We start from the raw sequence: 17574 nt of genomic DNA on the forward strand, positions 1-17574 counted from the left end.
AAGAGAGACAGTATTGTAGAAATACAGGTAGGCTTGATCAAAAATTACTAGAGGTACTGAATATTATTCTGTTTTGAGTTGGTATAACACCAAGTGCAGCGAGGTTTTGGCCCATGATTAGAGAGGTTCTGTGTGCTTTCATAATGCAACTAATGAAGAATTGATAGGAACAGGAAGCAGTGTCATCTTTATTTGGGGCTTTGGTTTTTTGTTTGTTTGTTTTTCTGGACGCCTTTCACCTGTAACACATCCAAAGAAGATAACAGTGGTCATACAGGATCAGACAAAAAGTCTATATAGCCCATGTCCTCTTTCTGATGCTACCAAATGCTAATGCCTAACAAGAAATGCAAGGATATGACAAGTTTATATCTTACTTCTCCAAGAGCATTCCTTGCCTTCAAATATTCATGGACTTAAAGACTGAAGGCAAGAATAGTTTCTATTTATCTGCTAATCTTCGATAGATTTTGCTTCTCTTGAGTTTTCTTGCTTCCCTTTGAACACATGTAAACTCTTAGTATCCACAACAAAAAAAAATTATTCACATAAATGTTTATCAGGGTTGTTGCTGTGAATAGAAATTATGATTGATTACCCATTACTTTCTTTTTCTCTTACAGCAAGATATGAACCCAACTAGTAGCTTCCTGCTCCTTCCTGTGGGACTGCTTTTTCTGCAGGGGGGGCAATTAAGCATATGGTATAAGAACCATTACATTTTTTATTTTAATAACATTAACCTCAGTGTTTCAAAATCTGATTTATTTTTCTGCTCTGAAGTAAATTCCTTAGTATGTATCACTGTCCTACATGAGGGACATATTCATTAAAGGTTGAGAGAAGAAGCTGCCAAGCAGCTCTGATTAACTGTGTGATAATATGCATGCAGTTTTACGAATTATATAAATATTGAAGTAATTGATTGCCATAAGTCTATACCCAACCACAGTATGGCTTGTTTTGCATTGTCCTCTTGAGGAAATGGAATGGCATGTGTTTCACAGATTAACCAAATTTCCCTCTTAATGCAGAGGAAATACTGATCCACAGTCAGAAAAAGACTAAAGAAGGCAAAAATATTTCACAAAAAATAGGATACAGGGCAGAATACAGATGCAAGCATTCACTCTTGATACAGAAGAAACAAAAAGTTGGTATAACCATATAGATGCTAAAAGTTTTTTATGTAAGGTAATCACTGAACACGAGAGCTATGTTCTTATACCGTTGGTCAACCTGAAAAAGTTAAACTGCAGCACTAGCCACTGTAAAAAGGCAGAATAAAATGTTCTGATATTGCTAGAGAAATATGGCAGAGCTATTTAATATCCTTGAAACTGTTCAAAAATTTTTGTGTGCATTTGTTCTTAATGTTTATGAGACCGGCTTTTATTGTAGTTGGAGCAAAAGCTTATAATTTCAAGAATATTAGTGATATTCGTGTCCTGGTTTCAGCTGGGATAGAGATAACTGTCTTCCTAGTAGCTGGTACAGTGCTATGTTTTGAGTTCAGTGTGTGAAGAATGTTGATAACACTGATGTTTTCAGTTGTTGCTCAGTAGTGTTTAGACTAAAGTCAAGGATTTTTCAGCTTCCCATGCCCAGCCAGCGAGAAAGCTGGAGGGGCACAAGAAGTTGGCACAGGACACAGCCAGGGCAACTGACCCAAACTGGCCAACAGGGTATTCCATACCATGGGACGTCCCATCCAGTATAGGAACTGGGAAGTGGGGGCGGGGAATCGCCGCTCGGGGACTGGCTGGATGTGGGTCGGCGGGTGGTGAGCAATTGCCCTGCGCATCATTTGTACATTCCAATCCTTTTATTACTACTGTTGTCATTTTATTAGTGTTATCATTATCATTATTAGTTTCTTCTTTTCTGTTCTATTAAACCGTTCTTATCTCAACCCACGAGTTTTACTTCTTTTCCCGATTTTTCTCCCCATCCCACTGGGTGGGGGGGAAGTAAGTGGGCGGCTGCGTGGTGCTTAGTTGCTGGCTGGGGTTAAACCACGACAAGTCGTATTTAGTTTCAAGAATCTACTGAAGGGCCACAAGTAGTAGTATCTAATTTTTATATTCCCATAGCATTTAGAAATGTAGCTGAGAAGCAACATAAAGGTATAAAACTTCATTCTTGCAATTATGTTGTATGACTGTGTGTATATATAGCCAAATATATTTGCCTTCATGTATAAGTAAACTGTGTGTTTATGGACAGTATCTGGATTTTGGGGTCAGAGATCAATGTGCTATCCTTTTAGTATTAAATAAGCCAAATATAAAATTCAAAATGCGATTACTAGAAAGGAAGACATTTATTGTTGCAAACGATTCAGGATATTAAATGGCAATATGTCATTTGCAGTATAACATTAGAATTTGAAAACTTTATACCCGCTGACTCTCAAATTAGCATGACAGGAAAGGGTTAACAAAAATACATTTTCTTTTTATTTATTTGTGCTGTATATCTGACAGCATTTCTTTGTACGCAGATTTATTTCCTGATTGGTTGATGATCAACAGTAACTCCTGCTTTGCACATTAATATAATTGCTTTGTCTCTATGAAAGTGTTCTGGCTAGAGGTCAGGCCCTACTAAAGTTAGCTGTCATTCTCAAGCAAAATGAAAGCTGCAGATTAGTATTTCAGAAGTTAGTGTTGTCCAGTGTATTTTGGATGGATTCCATCAATGTTGACCAAAGAACCAGCAAAACATCAGCAGAGGAGGAAACTATTACTTAAAATAAGAAAAAGAACAAATCAAAGCACACTACTTGAAAAGTGTTCTTTTAAAAACATGTAAATACTTGTTCATTTTTTTAAATGCTATATGACTAGAAAAAGAACACAGTGAAAATTTGCTGTAACATAGTAAGTGACTTCGAAAATTGGGGTTTTTTTTCTGGACTGCACTCACCATGGACACACACAAGATAAAAAATAACCTGGGGAGAACACTGCACAAGCTACTCTTGTGAGCTGCAAGTTAGCAGAGGTGCTCTTACCTCAGAAATTTCACATGATGATGTGCTTAAAGCATGAGGTAATATTTCAAAACTGCTGATAATTATGATGATGCATCTTTGTCCTGCTTATACTTCTGAATCTATTACTTCTTTCCAGACCTTTGATTCCTTGAATAAGTAGAAACAGAGTTTTCAAAGAGGAAACAGGTTCCTGCTGAAAGGTATATAAACATATTCATTTCTTCTTTCTCCTTTAGCAGGACTGGGGGGCAACCGAAGGTGGCTCTCTGGATTGCTAAAATCACGAAGAGCTTTTTTTAAGCTACAAATCACTACTTTGAATCCACCACAGGCTGAACTGGCTAACATCTGACACTTGTGCTGTAACTTAGTAAAACGAGTTAACATTGTCTGACTCTCTGTGGGCAGGTGTGTATAATGCCAAAGTATGGTGCCAAGCAGAGTACAAAGATCAAAGGACAGATACTCAGTTGTTACAACCTGGCAGACAGTGGAAAAGTGTTGATTTACTCCAGCTGAGGATTTGGCCCCCAGGCTTGAACGAGGTTGGAAACGAACCTACTTGTTCCATTTCTAGAATCCCTGATAATTTGAGTACACTTAGGCTTTGATCTTAGAGTAAGGCTCCTAAAAGTTGCAGTTGCTATCGATTGCTTACGACCCTGCTCTAGGCAAAGATTGCAGTTCAGTATTGATTTAGGATATTTCATTGCACTGATGTATTTTGATTGGTTTGCTGTCTATTTGAAATAACTGACTGTTCCTGAAGAACAATTGCCTTTGTAATATCCGATTTTGAAATTTCATCCAAGGATCCAACCATCAAGTAGCTGAAGTAGATCAAATTGGGCACTGAGCTTTGCACCTGATCCGTGGTACTGTATTGGTTTTCTGATATGGTTGATTAAAAGTCTGGTTATCCAAGTGCATCCTGATCTACTCGTAGCTAGATCCTGGTTCATGCTTTGAGAGTATATGGAGTCATTGAGCAGAATCATGTGTTTTCCAATAATATTGAGTCCCAGCTTAGAGGAAACCTTCATTTTTCTAGGATAAGCCATCTTGGATTTGTCTGTATTAAAATGTTGTTTGATTGGCTTAACCTGTATCCAGTTATCTTGGTTGCAGTATCACTGTGGCTGCTGCTTACCATCCTGTTAAACCTCGATAAATTTGGAATTTTTGATCATGATTTAGGATAGTGCTTTGATTAACTTCTCCAGAAATGTCCCCATTGGTCAATGAGGGATGTTGCCAAGAATTGGAATCACCCTTTCTTCTCTTTTGACCCTACACTTCTGCAGTCTGGTACAATATTATGTTTGGGAGCGTATTTGTATCTACTCTCCACTTATTGGGGAAGTGAAAGAGAACGAGGTAATGTCATTTGTACATAGGCAAGGAAAATGGATAAGAAAATCTCAAGAAAAGTTGGTATTTGTTTGCTGCTGTGGTTAAATCATATTCTAAGTTGTTCCATGCAGCAATTCAGTTAGTTAGCTTTTCTAATTTGCCATTTAAACACATTGTAGCAGTGCAAAACTGCATATTGAAAAGATCCTAAACCCATAACTTGGTAATTAATAGAGTACCTTCTTTAGGATACTAAAAATTGCTGCAGAGGGAACAAAACTTAGAGATCTGAGGAGGTTCCCTTTTCCATGGGGGATATTAAAGGCTAGGTGCACATTTGCTAAACATCTAAGAATGTAACAAGTTTTCCAAAAAATCAGATTTGCAAAACTAGCTTTATTTGATCTCTCATTCACATCTTTGACAGTTTCTTTTTAAAATAACCTTTTCATTAAGATGACACATCATGACATATCTAGCAAGGGAGCTGCAAACCTCTTAAGGAAAGGTTGTACTATACATGCCCAAACAAATGTAAAGTGTAAAGCAGTAAATCGCATAGATTGTGTCTCAGAGTTAACCAGTATAACTAAAGTAGTATTTTGACTTTATTTTCAAGCAAGGCTGGGATTGTAATCCAGTTGTGAATCATGTCTGTTAAGACCCCAGAAGACAGCCAGATGTCATTGGGTGTAAGCCTGTGTCTTTGCACACTACAGAACAGTTTAGCAAAATCCTTGACTGCAGCTGTTTAGAAGGAAAATTCCTTGCCATTTGTTCCATGAATTGGACATGATATTTCTAACGATTCAGTTTTGTGGAAGAAAGCCCTGAAAATACTTCTCTTGTTTTAAGACCTACAAAATAATTTTCTCAATACTAAAGTCTTTATTTTACATATGTTCTCTCTGCTCACATGACCCTGTGCCTTCTTGAGTTTCTTATTAAACTTTGCAACTTCTTTACACACGTAGGCTGAGGAGCATGTGTGAATATTCCTTTCTAGCTTCTGGTGTGTCAGTAGATGGGATCATTGAGTTGCTGAAAATGTGCACATGGAATATCGTTGTATGCTCACGTACCTATGGGAGTGCATATGTATTTCTGTTTCTGTACTTTAGGCATAAGTTTATGGCCAAGTTTACCCAGGTCCAACTAATGTTAGAGGAAATAACCTAGACATGGAAATGAAACTTTACTTCCCTAAAAGCTATAGTGAAGGACCTAGTTCACAGCCTACTTGGATGCAAAGCTTGAAAGGTTTCCTTTCAGTCCTTTTTAAGTTATTGGTGAATAGCGGGGGGAGAGGGGGGAGTATTACTGACCTGGAAGAATGTACTTTTCCCACTCTTTAGTTTTTCAGATATGGCAAGAGGGAGGTGTATTCTTTGGGGTTTTTTGTTTTTCTAAAAACAATCCTCGTCTCTGGAATAAGACCAAGCAAAGAAGTTTCAGTACAGAGGATAGTTTAAGGAAGAAGGGGAGAAAAAAGAATAAATGTGAAGCATGTAAAATAAAGCTACGTCAAAGACCCAATATCACTCCAACTGTGGATTCAGCTGTGAGGAATCTTTAATAAAATACTGTTACCAAATTTTTAAGCATTCAAATGTTCTTAAAAATCTCACTAGGAAATAAAAAGGAACCATTGCTGAGGACTTTTGCTGAAAACCTACATAATCCTTTCAAATTCTGTAGGGATTTTGAGTCAGAGCTGTGCCAGGTAACAGTTTCTCTTAGTTAACAGTAGGTTTGACAAAATTCTGCATATTCCTATTCAAGAGTTGGATTTTGACATCAACTTTTCAAAACTGTTTCAAGATACATATTATTAAACTCATAAACAAAGCAATTCCAAAAATATGCATGCCTTTGAATGGCCTCTGTGTGTGTGTATATATAGATTGATTACAGGTGCATAAGTACCTTTTTACAGGTTATCTACTGGCAACTTCAAAATGTGCATTAATTTCTTAAACTGAAAATTAACCTATGCACTTTCTGTTTAAATATGTACAAATAAACAGAAGAAAATAGGTTTTCATAACTTCCTCTGGAAATCAATTTATAAACTGAACCAAATGTAGATTAGGAGCAAAAGATGCGAGTTCACTACTTCTTTTGGTCTGCTTTATTTTAAAGTACTGTAAGGAACAAATTGTCTTGCATTTCTATGCTAATAGGACACGCTAATCACTGGAAAAGGTGATTCTGGTTTTGTTCAGGGTTTATGAATAAAGGGTTATTATTGGAAATGGCTCATTTACTCTGTATGTGCCTGAGACAGAAAGTCTGAGTCCTCTGAAGCTTTTGTAAATACACATTGCAGAATCTTCCCAGACTGAGATGTTTGCCTGTTTGTAGTTGGCTAATGCAGAAGTGGTTCCATGATAAGGTTAATGCCCAGTTAATTGCTCCTAGCCTTGACATACAGTTTAATTGCTACTTGGCCAACATATGTTTGTCGCTTACGCTGTCTAGAATTCTAGCGGATGTAGTGATGCAAACCATGGACTGGTGAAGGGCAAACAAAATAAATACAGTATTTTATGTTCTTTTAATTCAGGGCCAAGTGGATTTGGATGAAGTGTTTATTTAGTTTGCTGGCTGCTTCAGATGCTGTGGCATATTGATTCCTTTTATTACTAGCAGCCATTTCACCTGACCTCTCAGATCCAGTATTTTAAAAGCCATAAATTTTAACTTTACTTATGAGGAAGGACTGAAATGCTGTGAAAGCCTTTTTATTAGCAGAGCTTTGCCTTACTCATGTTCATGTGTCACCCATGGCAACAATATTTAGAGCATCTTAAATTAGAGCGGCTGTTGGGCAGTTTGTTGGGGGAGGGCAGGTAGCAATAAAGAGAGCTCATAAATATCTCAAGCTTGTAGGATTCACTGATCAGAGTGTGGGCAGGTGTACAAAAGCAATGCCATTATTAGCAAAAGGTGTCCTTTTCCCAGGTTATTTTGTTAAAAATCTACCTTTTTTTCCTTAGTCTTAATGTTCACAGATAAAGAAAAGCACACACGAAGTGGTTTATATAATTTATTTTTTAATTGCAAGTTAAATTGGTGAAATTGAAATGTTTTTTTCTTTGTTGCCTTGGCTTGGCTTGGCTTTTCTTTTATAATAATAATCTTCCATGTTGTTGTAATAGCCTAAATTAATCCCTGAATGACGCTTAAAGGAATCTTTAACATGCAGCTTATGTGAGTGTTTGTAAAAATGTGTCCAGGCCAAAACTTGATCTGTAAAAATAACATACCACTTTTTAAAAAAGAAAATAATTGTGAATAAAATGGTTGATATGAGAGAATTTCTTTCTGCATTCACATGTAAAGAACTCAAATAAAGCTTTGAATTAGCGAAGAAAACAGAAAGCTTAATATGAACTTTTTGTATCCTTTTAATTTGTTACTTCTGATTTGAATTAGTCATTTTTAAAAATATGATTTCAGGCTTGATGACTGAGATTGAGTAATAATTCAGCAGCTTATTTTAAAATAGCCTTAAGGCTTAACAAAATAGATCATAATTATGAATTTAACGTAAGTGTTGGCTTGATTTCTTCTGTTCTGCTACTGAAGAAGTTTCTTCCTCTGCCCTACAGGTCAAAGGTAACACTCTAGATGTTAGCCTCATACCATTAAAAGTGACTTTGTTTAAATATTAGTGCAGGGACTCTCACTTCGTGTTAAACTTTGGCCTGGGAACAAAAATGTTGGTTTAGTTTGAGAAGTGTAATTTATATCAATTAATCTCAGAAGGCATCATATTTCCCAATTTTTTAAAGCCAGATTGAAATGTTTGACCTTATCAGAGAGTGGGTGTGGAAGTAGAAATAAAGCAATCACAGGGCACTGGAATTTTTTTTTACTGTTATTCAATTCCAGACTGATCAGTTTACAAGGTGCTTGAAATCACTGGGGAATCATATTTTCTAAAAACTGGACTTTTTCCTGTCTGCATTGCTTTTCCTATGGCTGTTTTCCTCTAGCAGGTTGTAACAGCTATATCTAAAATCAATTTGATATACATAAATATCCTTGAGGAGAAAGCTCCTGCTTTGTAGAAGGTCAGGTAGCTTAATTTATACTGGGACCTGTTTGAAGGGTAAGTGCTTCAGTTTGCACCAACTAGAGAGAGAACACTAGCTTGCTGGAGTAGTAGGGATTCAAATGTCTAGGAAAACTTTTCACTGGATGCAGAGCTATACTGTGAAGTGGAAGGTTATGTGAGAGGTCAAACATGTAAACAAATGGAGAAAACTAATTATTTCAGCAGATAACATTAGACATTCTTTTATGCAAAGACAGGCTTGGCTACATTTTGTCCAACATTCAGCACTAACCTAGCAAATGCGCGTGCCATTTCTCTGAGTGCTTTTGTTTGAATCTCTTTCTTCTTTTGCTCCTAATTCTTAGCTTTAATATTGTTGCACTCTGAAATTTAATAGCATTTTTGAGATGTTTAATGCTGTACGTATTATTCTTTTTTAAATACTAACACGTTCTTCTGCAATGTTGTTTTTTGTTAGTAATAAGACTATAGAAAACGATGACATCAGCATACGTTTCCAAGATGACAGTAGTGCATTTTTGCCTCTTGCCTAATGGCTGCCTTATTCAAAGCCTTTCCTCTTCAGTTGGCTAAAGCTTAGTGTACCTTCTAGCTACAAATTGTGAACTGCCATTATTCGTAGTTGAAATTGCAGTTTGTGCAAATGTGGGCTAAATTGCAATCATTATATGTAGTAAAATAGATTGAAATATCTGTAAATCTGAAGACTGTAGCTGGCTCTTTTAATCAGAGGACTTGTTAAATTCTCCCATGCTTTGATTTCTCTTTCTTAGATCCCCCCCTGTCCCCCCGTCAGGTGTGGGATTGTTCTGTGTTCAGTATTCCTGCTTCTAATTTGGAATGCTTGGTTTGAGGTACAAAATGAGCAAAACGATACATGTTGTCTTTAATATGTGAGTGCAAGATAGTGATTTTTCTCTTGCTTTTTATCGAGCCCTTCATAATCTTTTCTAGGCTACCTGTATAAACTAGTGTTGAAGAAAAGGCTACAGTATGGTATAAGGTTATTCTACAAAAATGTCATATTAAAGCTCTTCATTTGAAAATCACAAGCTAAATGACCTAATGATTTTCAAATTCCTCCTTCCTAAATCATTCTCTGCATTGAATCAATTGACGATTGAGGAAGTATCTGAATATAAAAATCTGAGAGAAAAAAAATCCTTTGCAGTTGTGCATACTGTGAATCCTACCAGAAATAAATGAAACTACATTGAACAAAATGGTTCAGAAAGAATTGAATATGAATTAATTTAAGTTACGATATGTGTTGCAACCCTGTAGGTAAGAACCGTGTTTGTCTACCTATTCTCTGATGTTTATGGCACATGGAGATTGGTAATAATGACAAATGTTTTATCTTTCGACCTTACACTTATTAAAAGATGCTCACAGTTTTCACTTTACACACTAATTTATTTAGAGGTAAATTTCCAAAAGGAGCTAAGGGGAGAGTAAAGCAGTCAAGTCTTACTGTCTCTTGCCTTTTGTATCTTTGGATATCTTTCACTTGGGTAACAGATTTGGTTCGTTCTCATACAAAAGGTTTCCCTACAGCAGGGATCTATTTTGACTAAATTTTGCTGAGGGGCCTGTTGTACCAGCCTGATAACTATATCATTTGATTCTGTACAACAGAATTTTTCCTTTCTGAACAAAAGTTGGGGTGTTTCTCAAACCATACTTGCTATCCTCACCTCTGCAGGGGCAATGTAAGGTTAGCAATACATTAATTTGTGTCAAAAACCCAAACATGTATGTGATCAATGAATTGATTGTATTTTGAAAATCACGGGAACATATATGTATCAAAAGATTTTTTAAACATGCCCCAGTTCCTTTAGAGAAGAGATAACTATAGAGTGAGCAGTTAGATCAGTTAGGTTGGGGTAGGTTCAAGTTCAGTGAGGCTAAGGGGCATCATGAATGTTACTCAGGGTGTATGTCCAAAGCAGAACAGGCACTGGGCTGTAGCTGCTTCCCCAGAAGCTGTTGGCATATCTCACTCCGAGTCCTACCACAACAGAAGTCAGCCTTGGTGTTTCATGAATGAACAGTTGTTTGCCTGCTAAAAGCACTCACGTGCTATCTCCGCCATCCCAGTACCCACAGGATAGAAGACGCATTGTTTTCATCAGCGTTTTCTCTTCCCTAGTAACACATGCACCTCCATCATGTGCAACATAGTAGGAACCAGGAACATGTGTGTTTAGGGCTCTGGTGAATACAGAGCCAGACTATTTATAATCTATTGTGTTCTAGTTTCTCAGTCTCGGTGACGCTTTCCCTTCTTTCTTTCTTCATAACTGGTTTTTACCTCACTATATCTTTCAATATGTAAACCTAAATTAGTTTAGCTCACACAGATAGGTTCCTCTGAATATTATCCTTTAGGCATATTTATATAGTTTCGGTATTTGAGAAGAAACATTATCTAAAAAGTAAAATTAATGATAAATATATAAAACATTTACTGTTTAGGGTGTATTAGGAGTTGTATTTCATTTAGAATGGCAGTGATTCATGGCTTCTCTTCAGTTCCACTCTCTCTACACACGCCTTTGGCGTGGCTTGCATTGCCCACAAGGTTGGGTCATTTGTTTCCCTTTGATTTTCAGGACTCGCATCACGCTTTTGGCATGTTTCCTTCTGCTGGGCTATAGAAAAAGAAAGGAGTGTGCAGATGTGGGAAAAAGAGAAGCCTGGAAATACCTGAAACTAATAATAATAAAAGAACAGAAAGCAGGTTTGCTTTTACTAGTACATTAAGAAAAAAAAATCTGCAGTAGCCATGTTGGCATTGAGCAGAAAATTAAGGTTTGTGTAATACTATCTTTCAGTTAAAGGATGATCATTACAGATATCATCTAGGAACCAGCAACTTGATTTCAGCCAGTCATAGGCAGGTACTGATGTCAGTTGTTGTTTTCTCTCATAAATCCGTTAGCAATGCATAAAGTCATTCACAATTTATATAAAAAAAAACCAAAGTGTATGCTTCAGTTGACTTTTTATCATTGTACTACAAGAAGCAGTAAAATGAGGGCTCAAGAATTTAAAATCCATAAAAAGAAACATTTTTACACAATGAACAATGAAATTTCTCATTGCCAAACTGTATTTTTGTATTAAAAATCTGGGTAGGGCTAGATGTGGACACACATACGCACACCATGCACTCCCAGAAATGCCTGTTAATAACTTGTAAAAGGTGAGAAGGTTTTTTTGTTATTTGTTGGGTTTGGGGTTTTTTTTCCCATGAGGAAAAATTCATGTTTTCAGGCTTGCAGCAGTCCAGAAATGCAAAAGGTACTGGGGGGGGACAGGAGAGGTAAATATAGCTAGTTGGGATTTGGTTCTTGTTCATTACAGAGTCTTGTGCATTTCTCTGTAAAGCATCCAATAATAGATGCTGGCTGTGAAAGGAAGGGGCTGGTCTCCCTGCTTAGGGAAGCTCCTCAGCTCCTGTGTCTTTAGTTGTGCACTAATGTGTGATTCCTGTAGCCTTACAATGAAAGAAAAAAAGGAATAAAAGCTGAATAGCAAAAATATTAAGTTCTCACTGAAAACCCTGGTGAGAATGTCCAAGGATGTAAACTTTTTGACTGAATGTTCCCTTTCTTAATGAAGTTGCATTGCTACTACTGTCATCAGTAAGAAGAAAATCCAGTTATTTTTCACCTGGGTTCAGGTGCTTCTTCATGGGTGGATTTTGATGGTAATAGTGAGAAACTTCCAATATTGCCAGTGAAATTTCAGTGTAAATTATTACAGCCTTAGAAAGGGGCAACTAAAGGCTTAATACTGATCTGTGACTGAAGGCTCTCAGTAAGTTTTTGAATAATGAGGACACCTTTTAAATGTTAGAACACAGGACGATCACAGATGAAATTTAACTTTCTTTGCCAGTGAGGGAGAAATACAGTTAATCTTTGCCATTTTATACTGTCCTTTAAGGTAACACATTATTTTTTTATGTTAGGCAATGAAGTGACCACAATCCAGTTCTATTTCTTTTCAGAGCATTAGAAAAAAAAAAAATCAGTTCCCAAGGTAGTGGTGTTGTGAATTTACTTGGTAGCTAAAGAACGTTCCATTTAGTTTCTTTTTTCCTCTTTTTAGTGTCAAACTGAAAATACTACATGAAAGTGACTGTAAGTGTTCTCTTTAAAATATCAAAAACCAGGAAGTTATTGCTAGTTATTACTAAAATTAATTCCTTAGGGGGACTTTCATGTTAGGACAAAATAGCAAAATAAAGGCTATTTATACAGAAAGAAACATGCTTTGCCAATAACTCTGAGTTTCCCACGCAATTGTTAAGGCCAGTATTGGACAAAGAACCTTCTCTTGGTGATCCTGACTGAACTATGTAGTATGTGACCAGGTGCCTAAAAACAGCATCACAGTGTGTGCCGGGGAAGCTGCAGCGAGGCTGAGCAGACAGCTGGCTTTCTGGTACATGTGACATTTGAGTGTGTCACTCCAAACCTTAGGTGTTGGCTTGGATTTTCTTAGGAATGGCCTTCATATGGGAAGAGCGGTCTTCCCGTCTGAGTAATTGCCTTAGCTTTATCTAAGACAGAGTCTAACTGGCATTTAACCCGAGACTTTCTTTCAGGTAATGCAGCTTAGGGCACTAATTTGATGTAGTACAGCTTGTACTGGGATGTGTATATAAACACCTTTGCGCTGGCTTTGACACAGCTGTCTCGGGTAGTTGGGTAGCTGCAGCAGCCTGGAAATCGGCGTTGGCGGCAAACCCACCCCCACCGCCCGAGCCATGGGCACCAGCCGATCCCTGCGGTCTGCGTGTGGCCGCGCAGAGTGGTGGCCCTTCCCTGGGACTGCACTGCCTGCTTCTGGAGGTGGGCCTGGGGCCATCGCTTCCTTGAAGGCGCCGTAGTCGCCTTTAAACCCGGGAGGCTCCGCTCCGCAGGTGGTGCACTGGGTGCCAGCTGCCCACAGAGGTGGGAGCCGTAGCCCTTGGCATGCCTTCGCCGCCCACAGAGGTGGGAGCCGTAGCCCTTGGCATGCCTTCGCCCACCTCCACCCGGGCAGCCCTCAGCTTAGGCCTGCGACCCAGCCTGGCTGAGCTCCGCTTTCCCTGGGCCGCTGCAGCCGGCCACACTCTGCCAGTTTTACCGCGGTGCCCTGGATCTTCTGCAGAAGCAACCCGTCAGAGCTGTTTTCTGACTGCAGAACAAGAAAGCTTTTTCTCTGCTAATCAGAGCGGCTTTCACTTTGCCACCTTTTACAGTGATTATGCTTCCCTTGTTTTTGCCCCTTCTCAGCCTGAGATAGGCACCACAGTGCCTCTTTACTAATGCACAAGATTTTAGTGATTTTAAGCACCTTTATGTTGTATGCAAGTCATTGCTCTAACTCCGTTTTAGCACTTGCTAATTTGGCAATAATGGTAGTCTCCAGAATGGCAATCAGTGAGCAAAAGAAGGTTGCACTGTGTGATGGAGCAACCAGGCTTCCCTTAAACTTGTTTGTCTCCACACCCCTCGGCACCTTATTTTCAGCCACATAGCGGTCTGCAGGTAATGGAATTGTAAATTGCTTCATGTAGACACTACCAATGAGTCTCTGTTTGGTGCCAATTCTTAGCTATTTTCCTTTTAAGATTCACTGATCACACTGTATTAATTCAGAAATACCTGCACTCTAGGATTGCTAAAATCACAGCATATAGTACTAACATACCTGTCTTTTCTGTGTTCCTTGAATCTCCTCAGGCTTGACAGTGTATGGACATGTATGTGAAGGTCTTCTGTTCTTACATTCTCCTGTTGCTTGCGTTAGTATCACGTAGGAGTTGAAAACAAAAGCATTTGTGTTCTCAAACACAGAAGGCATATTGCAAGGCAAAGTCTCTTCTGCGGTGTCTATATGTCACATTTACTGTTCTGCCATATAAAAACTAAGTAGATGCTACAAAGGCTTTTAAATTAAGCTGTGAATTTCTTCATTGATTGGTATGCATGTATTCGTTGAACTTTTTTCTTTATCTATTCTACTATCATTATATTAATACTAATTAACACTAATGCTGCCACAAAATAAAGCCTTTCTAAGGTCAGATAGTCAAGCATTCAAAGAGAGGAAAGGTTTGGGAGACATGGGAAGGTATTTGCTTTTTTTTGTATGAAGTGCTTTCTAATGCACATAAGCAAGGAGGCAACATCATTTATGTTAAGCTGTACTTTGCTGGAAATATTTGTTTCTTGAAAAACCTGCTCTGTGTGTTGATATCATAGCACCAGCTTCAGCTTGAAGAAAAAGGTCGGATAAGACTGAGACAACTAATAATATCTTGTCACAGGAGAAATGTATTTGAAAATATCAACCATTCATACAACCTGACTCATTCTAAAAACCAAAACTCTTGTTGTGTAGCAGTGTTTGGTTTTGTGAGTCTAAGGATAATGTTCTCCTTGAGACTGTTAGCAGTGTCCAGCTGGACATTGCTGTCAAAGGGGGAAGAAGCAACCCCATCCTTATCACTGGTGCAGGCTTTAAAGTGACACAGAGCAAGCCAGCTATTGCCCGTCACCGTTTTCAGGTCTGTAAATTACATGCAAGTCCCTCCAAGGCTGAACGGGGATATCTACTGAACTAGGTTTAACTTGATGTTATTTTTAGAACAAATTACATTGATTGCATACTATTTCAAAGGCCCCAAGTAATAAAGTACACAATTAAATGTATCTGGCTGACTAGATTCTTGTCTCTGTGTGGTTTTAGGTACAAAAACTTAACTATTTGTTTTCCAGATTCATCTGGCAAAGATTTCGGTCCTACACTGGGATTGAAGAAGTCCAGTTCTCTTGAGAGTCTTCAGACTGCTGTGGCTGAAGTTAGGAAGAACGAACTCCCTTTTCACAGACCCAGGCCTCACGTGGTCCGTGGTCGGGGGTGTAATGAGAGTTTCCGAGCTGCTATTGACAAGTCTTACGATGGACCTGAAGATGGAGAAGAGGGTATGTTGCTAATGGCACATATTGAGGGAGCCACCTTCACTTAGCACTGCTGAGGGCCAGCTCAATAAAGTACATAAGCAAGTGATTTAGTCCAATTGAAGTTGATCACATTTTAAAAGCTGCTTATGTCTTCCACTGAATAGAGCTGTCTTTGCAGTACCCCATCCAACCTTGACTGGGTTTAGTGTAAAGTCTTTCACTGATCTCCTTTGGGGCAGGGGTGGGTTTGGAGGATTTAGAACTCAATCCTTAAATAATTATATTTTTCAACTTCAAGAAGCAGCTGCCTTCTTCAGATTACATTAGAAATTATCTTGCTTGTTTTACAGAGCTGTCTACAATTCCCCCTTCTCCAACCAGGAAGTTTGTTTCCTGTTATAGACAAGGCAGAGTGTATTGATAGCACCCTGCTGCTCATTCTGTCACCATGGGTTTATAGACCCCAGTCTGGAAATATGTCGTCTTCAGCGTGAAGCATAAAACTGTGCCGGGATCCTGAGCCCCCCAAATAGAAACAACACAGCTCTTCAACCAGATAGAACGGTTTATCTATTTCTTGTTGAGCCATTAAAATAGAAAGATTCCAGGGAGTGAATGAAATCATTTTGTTACGTAGGTTGGCTACGTCAGTTGCCAGAATCTCTTGTTGAAGTAACCTCTCAGTGTTTGCATCCCAGCATGTCGGTTTTCTCGAGCTGATGGAGGTTAACAAGCTAGATTTCAAACAGAATAGTGTTTTACCATGTCAGGATTTTTGTATCAGGAATAATAACTAGAAAACAAGTCACTAAAGTAACTCAGTATTTAATTTACAATAGAAATCTGCTTGAATTCACTAGATATGTTTAGTCTGCTTTTTAAATTATTCAATTAAATGAGTTAAGTGTTGTGAGTCATTTGAGTGCTTTGTAGACACTCATGCTGTATTTCGTGTGTTTGCATTTTGGTGGCCCTTAGCCATCCTCACTGGTTCTTTTTCATACTGTGCAGATGGTTTCTCTGATAAGAGCTCTCACTCTGGTCAAGAAGCTCAGAACATGGAAGCCCCTCCAGAGAACCCTGAAATAGAAGATGCAGAAACCAAAGCAAAAAAAGACAAAAAAAGTAGAGAAAAAGAGAAGAAAAAGGAAAAGGGCAAATCTAAAATCAAAGAGAAGAAAAGGAAGGAAGAAAATGAAGATCCAGAAAAGAAAAAGAAGAAAGGCTTTGGTGTCATGTTGAGGTACAGCATTTTACAAAGCAGAACAGCCACCCATTCTCATTATAACATAGGAAACAACTGACACTCTCATAAAGTAGTAGAAAAATTATTTCACTTGGACTCAAAATAATGTTTATGTTATTTAAAAAGAAAGCAGTTTATACTTTTATACCAAACTTGTAGCTGAGGCAGAAGACATTTGGCAGACAAAATGTCTTTTTGTGCCTTTGAAATTCATTCCCATATGTCAGAAAAGATTCAAGGTTTCAGGCTAAAAACAAGCGTGTGTCAGTGGGGGAGGCTTTGTGGGGAATATTTCTGAGTAATACATGACCAGCTCCCACGCTCAGACCTTTGCCTTCTCTTCTCTTGCTTATCTGCTTCCTTCACAAGCTTTGGGGAGAGCAGGATTGCTAGTGTTACTGTAAACAGTCTAGTAACATTTGCAGTTGCTGAAAACCACTAGCTATGATAAAATCTTTGCTTCTCAGCTTCAGCCATTGCCTGCAGTGGACAAAAGTTCACCATCCTTCCTGCGCAGCATGCAAATGTTTGGATTTCTTCTGTGGCTATTGGTTGGTTTTGCATCTCTGGAATCATCAGAGAATAGACAAAGTTCTTCAGGCCATTTCCTTGCTATTGTGGGAGCCTTTGGTGCTGTAGGCACTCTGGTTGCTATCAGCCCTGCTTCTGGTACCTGTTTACCGCACTGAGGATCAAAGTGTTTCCATTTAAGTAGATCTTTGCAATTAATATAGGGTATGTGAATGAAATTTAATGCTCGCCTGGAGGAGATGAGACTGTATGAACATGCAGTTACTTGTGGCACTGAACACTTAATGTTAGCTTTAGGAGGCTATTGGTGTTTCTTAGAATGCTGTGTTGTAGACAAGCCAGATACATACAAAAGCCACAATCATTGCTTAGGCAAAGATACATTTAACTAGTA

The 17574-nt window shown here is 38.3% G+C and overlaps 1 protein-coding gene across 6 annotated transcripts in view; it reads left to right on the top strand.

The window, feature by feature from the left end:
• Positions 1 to 17574, top strand: part of PARD3B (par-3 family cell polarity regulator beta) — a 433796-nt gene that overhangs the window by 271866 nt on the left and 144356 nt on the right. For all 6 annotated transcript variants that reach the window (XM_069781654.1, XM_069781655.1, XM_069781656.1 and 3 more), the window contains 2 exons: positions 15218 to 15424; positions 16415 to 16646. In XM_069781654.1, the coding sequence (XP_069637755.1) occupies positions 15218 to 15424; positions 16415 to 16646 (439 nt within the window). The remainder of the gene's footprint in view (positions 1 to 15217; positions 15425 to 16414; positions 16647 to 17574) is intronic.

Source organism: Haliaeetus albicilla, chromosome 4 (genome assembly GCF_947461875.1).
Source record: "Haliaeetus albicilla chromosome 4, bHalAlb1.1, whole genome shotgun sequence".
NCBI lineage: Eukaryota > Metazoa > Chordata > Aves > Accipitriformes > Accipitridae > Haliaeetus > Haliaeetus albicilla.